The sequence below is a fragment of the Uloborus diversus genome, chromosome 1 (genome assembly GCF_026930045.1).
Source record: "Uloborus diversus isolate 005 chromosome 1, Udiv.v.3.1, whole genome shotgun sequence".
NCBI lineage: Eukaryota > Metazoa > Arthropoda > Arachnida > Araneae > Uloboridae > Uloborus > Uloborus diversus.
In genome coordinates this window covers 204,358,161-204,364,869 of record NC_072731.1, presented here as the reverse complement: position 1 = coordinate 204,364,869, position 6,709 = coordinate 204,358,161, and the positions used below count along the sequence as shown (strand labels likewise).

At 34.1% G+C, this 6,709-nt stretch overlaps 1 protein-coding gene across 1 annotated transcript; it reads right to left on the bottom strand.

The window, feature by feature from the left end:
- Positions 1 to 716: 716 nt before the first annotated feature.
- Positions 717 to 1,914, bottom strand: LOC129224434 (mesencephalic astrocyte-derived neurotrophic factor homolog). Its single transcript, XM_054858891.1, has one exon. It carries the CDS (start codon positions 1,730 to 1,732, stop codon positions 1,205 to 1,207), a length of 528 nt encoding a protein of 175 aa, XP_054714866.1. The 5' UTR covers positions 1,733 to 1,914; the 3' UTR covers positions 717 to 1,204.
- Positions 1,915 to 6,709: the final 4,795 nt, after the last annotated feature.

Below are 6,709 nucleotides of genomic sequence, written 5' to 3'. Positions count from 1 at the left end.
TCAAGATTGAGGAAGTAAAGGGCAAGGGAATGAAATTGCCAGCTGAGAAGTATAAATTACAAGATAATAGTGATTATCGTCTCAACATGAAAAAGTAGGAGAGTATTTGCCAAATTGAAACATTCCCCACATTTCTGAGAAATCACTCTTTTGGCAGATCCTGGTATAAGAAATTCATTTCAGATCAGCATTTGCACTCCTGTGTAATCAATCTATTTATTCTTAATTTTCAAGATTGAACCAAGAAGAAATTCTCAATGTAACAAAATAGAGAAACAAATTTTGGAAGGACAATGGAGAAAAAAAAATCGTGAAAATTAGGAACTTATTTGACATTGCCAATAGTTGATGAATTCAAATCAATTGTTTAGAAATGATTCTGTGAAAATTTATGCAACGTCAATAGGAGCAAATAAAACCTTTAAAAAAAAAAAAAACTTTCAAGTTTTGAGGACTGTTGTCCCCTTTGTCTGTCACTAACTGAGAAATGGAGAGTTGTCAGATGCCTGTTTGAACCTTTGCAGCCCTCATGCAATGTTTTCCATTTCCAGCTGAGAAATGATAATAGGGGCAATGGCCTTCAAAATTGGCTTGCCCATTAATGTTTTTTATTTTCTCCTATTGACATTGCACTTATTTTAGCATTTTAAATTAGTATAATAAATGTTTCACAAATTAAAAAAAAAGATAATAATTAGCTAACATGTCAGTTATAATTCATTTTATTTTCTGCTAATTCTATATGAGTCATATTATGCTTCAAAAATCATGCTTATAAATTTTAAGGTCACTTATAGACTAATAAGTAGAGAACTTCCGGGAAATACATATTAAAAACAAAAGCAAAGCATGATGACAGCAACCGTAAAATAATTTATCAAAGGGGAAAAAATAACCAACTTCAGAAAGATTATACATTGTTACTTAAACCATTAAAAATAAATAAGGTTCTTTCATATTCAGGAGCTTGTATCAACGGCTGAAATAATTCATAAATGGTATAATACATCAACATTCTTCATTTTACGCTACCGAAAATGAAACAAAAGTAACTGCAAAAGATAGAAGTAGAAGACTGCAAATAAAGATCTGTGTTGTTAACCATCTTCAAGATTCCCAACATCTTAAGGTGTCATGATGAAAATAAATTAGTTTTGATCTTTTGCACTATGAAAATAAATTACATGGTTTTACAATCTAATTATTACAATTCCTCTTTGCTATACAATGGTTTTAGTTCTTCTATTCTTTTTATGAAGTCCGATTTTTCAACACAAGCTTCGCATCTTTCATCCCAGTCAGCTAGGATTTTCTTTAAATCTCTTACTTTTAATTTTTTTAGATCAACAGTTTTTAAATCGATTGTTTTTTCATAGCGAAGATCACAGATTTGTTCATCCTTTTTCTTTAGTTTTTCGCAAATTTTATCAACAGGAAGCCCCCATGACAAGGGTTTAGACATTTCCGAAACAATTTTGGTGGCTGATTCTTTGAGACCACCTACGTAATAGCAGAATCTGTTTTCTGCTTTTTTCGCATTTAGACACAATTCTTGAAACTTGGATTCGATCTTTGGTATCGCCAATTTTTCGTCAGAATTTAAGGACTGAACGAGTTTATTGAGAACTCCAACGCAAACTTCACATTCACCTTCTTTCAGTGTAACAGATGATTGGAACGATAGAAAAAAAATAGTTACGATGATCTCAAAAATATATGTCATTTGGGCCATTCTGTAAGTGAGTGTACACGTTTATCCCGCAATAAATACCAGTTTTAAGCACTCAAACAAAATTCAGCATGCTGCACAACAATTTTGAACGCCAAATGACAGTTCGAAACGTCACTGTTTGGACAAAATGCAAAAATCGCCGGCTAATGCAAGTTGTGACAACATGATTGACTGGCACTCCTTCTTCTTCACTCTACACTACACTTTTCTCAAGTGGAGGATCAACAAACTGGAAACGAAAGTAATTGATTAACGGAAAGTGACAATAGGTAGCGCTGTAAATAGGATAGAAGCAAAATCCACTCAATGTCTTGCTTTGTTATTAAGAAGCAAGGAATCATAACTTTAACTTTTTCCAGATTGGGAAAGAGGGCAGAAGTCCGAATAAGTGTCTATAAATTACAAGTATACTTTGCAGCTATTGAGAACTAGAATTGGTTTTTCTCTATTTCTTCAAACTTTCAATTGTTTAATAGTTACAAAATTAGGAATAAAAAAAATTGTTATTTCCTTTTCTGACATTAGTAAGTAAAAAAAAATCTTCTGTTTTACGCTACAAAACATTTCGCGTTTCGGGGGGAGGGGCAAGCTCATCGAGCCCCCTCTCCGGATACGGCCCTGATGTTAGCAAAGATTACAGAACATTTACAACGTAATGATAGTAAAATCGTGAGAAAATCTATATTTACTTCACACAATCGAACTCCATTTCCAGGCTGTCGGTTACTTCGTCGGCTTTATCCATTTCTTTTTTCTTTCTGCATCTGCTGAAAATCTGAAGAGCTGAAATCCTTTTTTGGAGCTGTTTGCATAATTAACAGCCCTGCAAAGCACTGGATCAAGTTTGCTCCAAAATGGCGGATGCGTTCTCCAGTATAGAAGGGCCTCATCATTCCTTTATAACATTAAGTTAAAAATTTTCAAAAACTCTCAATTTTTTTGGTAGAAAGTAGAGATTTAAGCCGAAATAAATGAATGTTTCAATTGACTCCACAAACGGTAAATTGACAGTAAAAGAGTTAGATTTAGTTTAGCTCAGATTCAGTTGGATTTTTTTGAGCAATCGCGATTGCTTATTGCTTTTATTTGAGTGTTTTGGTGTCCTATCATTTTATTTTCCCGCCAACACCCTCTGCAGCATCACCGTCGACCGGCTACTCACGATGCTGCTCCTATAGCGAAAGCCGTCTCCAGGTTGCATCCATATTCTACACACACGCGCATATATACCAACTTCACACAGACACGCACACACACACATACACAAACACATTCACACACAAACACATACACACAACTTACCCACACATTCATGCCTGCACACAGACACAAACACATATGCCTATACACACAGATACACATACCCCCCTACACACAAAGACACATACCCCCCACACACACACAAACACACAAGCCTACATACACACACTCGTGATTGCGAAAAACATAAGAACAAAATTCAAATTAATTTTTTTCTTATTTATTTATTTTTCTTTTCCTTTGTGACTTGATTCAGTTGTAATTTGGCAACGCTTAGTTGGGTTTCCATGGAAACTTCAGCCATTTTATTTTTAGAGTTGACACATGTATGAGAGACACATGGGATATGGCTTAATGTAAATATACATGCAATTATCCAAAGGTATGATTTTATTTTCGTTTTCCTAAACTATTATAATCTTCCAACTTCATAACAGATCACCGAATCGTACATAATTAAAGGGCTACGGGGAAGAACGCTCAAAGTCCATTTTTCTAAAAAAACTCGGGTTAACCTATGGGAACACGTAGATTATTATAGACAGTATTCAAGAGAAATATTATTCAGGCAAGAATCATCACAGGGAGTGAGTTTTAACAGGGAAGATTGAGGCTAATTTGGAAACGATTCGAGAGTTCAAGCTCATAAACGTCATGAGGGAAATTTGATCATGGTGGACTATGATCATTCTTCCCCGTGGCCCTTCGATTAGATTGTCGTACATGCAAGTAAATAAAAGAAAGGGGTGATTTTTGGCGTAACTGAAAACTTCGTGGTGAGTTTCGAAGGGTGTTTGGATCTTCATTCAGCTCTCCACTTTGTATATGGCCTTAGCATTGTTGTTTATCATTGATACAATTCATTTCAAAGGTAACTCGAGTTCCATGCATAAAACTTTAAGTATTTCACCGTGCAATTAATCTATAAAGTATTTTTTTCCTTCACTATATTCGAAAGCATGTAAAAAGAATTTGAGCACTATTTTTGCTTTTGCCTTATCCTTTGGTTTTGAAGTGTTTTGTCTGTAAAGTCTCCCTAGATCTAGGGACACTTGACCCCAGACCAAAAGATAATATCCACCATATATCCTAAATAAACATACAAACGCTTGATGTAGACCGGAACTTTCGCCTCTTCTTTTCTGTTAAGCTCGAATCTCCATTGATAGAGATAGGTTTTCATAGTGCAAGCGATTTTATTGTGCTTCTTTAAAAAGTAGAATCATGTCTTCTGCGTATTTCAATGCATTAAATGAGAAAGATAAACTTAGTTATTGTGAAAAATTATCTTTCAATGGCTGTGACCTTCTCGATCCTTTAGATGGAGACATAAGACATCTAATCTTCCTTTGTCAGTCACTGCCGGCGATGTTACTGTACTGTTTGTTTGTAAATACTAATTATTTTTTTCTTTTTCAGTAGGGGAAAATGTTCTGGGAGGAGTTTTAACTGCAAAACCCATCCCGTGGCAGCGCCACTGATTACAATCAGCTCATTTTTCGAACATTTTGAATTCCATTCTTATTTTTTTCTCCTTATGACTGCCTTACTACTATTACTATTACACAATACTTTAAATACAATTTCATTATAGATATCACCAGAAAATTCAAAGGGAAGCCATAGTTTCTCTGCCAGTCAATTTAATGGAGATGCTATTCACACAGTACAGCAGAAATACAAAGCTAATGATATTAGGGTAATGTTTTTAGTCAGGGCCGTAGCTAGGTCAAAAAACTGGAGAGGGAGGGGGGGGGGGTGTTACGCATTCGGCGGCCCCTTAATTGTTCCAAACGCAAGTTTCAATATGCAGTGAGAGAGAAGATTTAGCTTTTCTGGTTTAGGGGGGATAGTCATATTACTAGACCTCAGTACTAGCAATATAAATGTAATCCGAAGGATAATATGCAGTCAGAAATAGGGGTGTCAGAGGACTTCCTCAGAGATAAAAAACGCAGTTTTAGACTGTTTTAAGTTGGGGAGGAAAAGGAGAGGAGGTCCGATAGCCTCTCCCGATAATCCACTCCCTCCTCCTCCAAATTTAGATTCCCAAAACACAATCGTACGTTATATTTGATTACTTATTGACAGGGTTGGCAAGGTTTTGGACACTACGGTAAAAACCAGGGTTTTTACCCTGGTTTTTACCGTCCTGTCCAAAACCCTTGTGTCCAAAAGTGTCCAAAACTATATTTTTAGAAAAATTGCATTCTGTGAGAAAGCATCAAAAACAGAATAAAATATATTGAAGTAATTTTTTATATTGAACATTTATTCAATGGAGAACATTCAACTTATTTATGCAGCTGATTTGAATCTAGTTACATAGAAGTTGAATTCTTGATTAAAATTTCAATTTCTTCGCATTAGTTTTTTTTTTTTTTTGATAATAGCAACCAAATTTCCCTATGTTTACACGCATGTGTGCAAATTAAAGCAGGGTTGGCAAGTTTTTTATCATCCTGTTCAAAGCCCTTCTGTCCGAAAGTGTCCAAAACTATTTCTTCAGAAACTATATTTTGTGAGAAAATATCAAAAACCGAACAAAATGTGTCAAAATTATTTTTTTGACTATTTAATATATTTATTCAATGTGAACGTTCAAGTATGAATATATATGTAGTTTATTTATGCAGCTGATTTTAATATAATTATATAGAAATTAAATTTTTCATTAAAAATTTCAATTTGTATGCAGGAGTTTTTTCCCCCCTCCATAAACCAAATTTTTCGACATTTATGCGCGTGTGCAAAAGAAAGTGTTCAAAATACAGTGCAATAATTGACTTAAATGCAATAAGTTACAATTTTTTGTAGTTTCAGAATGTTTTAAAAAATATGAACTAAAAAAGAAAATACAAGTTTTAAAATATAAGTGTTTAATCATCAATTCCTTGTTCTTTAATCCATGATTTAAAAAATAATTTTCGTTAAAACATCATGTAAAACTTATTTGCAAAAAAAACATTTAAAAAATTAAGCTTTGTTTTTTCACCTAAATATTGCACATTTAATAATATTCCTTTCAATTATAAATGGAACTGAAATTAATTGTATTGGTAGTGTTGTGAATTTCCTCTCATAACTCTACCAACTGTTACATAAAGGAAGTTAGTATAGGTTGGATAAGGAAGTTTTTATGTAGTAGTTATTGCCAATTTTTTTAAGTAAAATATTTTTTAAATATTTTAGAAAAAAATGTTATAAATAACTCATTAATTTAACCTCGGTTATGTCTATATTTATGCATTACGAATATTGCAGTCAATACGACTTGATTAGATTACACACCTTTAGCTTTATCAGTTTTGGACAGTTTCAGACACTTTTAGACAGTTTTGGACAATAAAAACCACCTGTCGAGTCCTAAACCAGTTTTGGACAGTCCAAAACCCAACCCTGCTTATTGATAGGGGGTCCAGGGGCTCTCCCCCGGGAAATATTCAAGATTGTTATTTGAAAAACACGGTTTTAGACGATGTGTGGTGATGTTAAGGGAGACTCGCAGTCATCCCTCGATAAGTTTCAAAACTTCAATCTCGCAATTGTGAATTATTACCAATTGTGATAGGTAAAGGGGGTGCGGGGGCTCTCCCCCGGGAAAAATTTGAAAATTGACTTTTGAAAAATGCAGTGTTAGATGATCTGTGGTGATATTAAGGAGAAGAGAGATGCGGGAGCCATCCCTCCGAAACTTTTTGAAATTGAAACCTTAAA

Excerpts from the sequence above, each read along its gene's own strand:
- LOC129224434 (XM_054858891.1), bottom strand. The coding sequence starts at position 1,732 with ATGGCCCAAATGACATATATTTTTGAGATCATCGTAACTATTTTTTTT.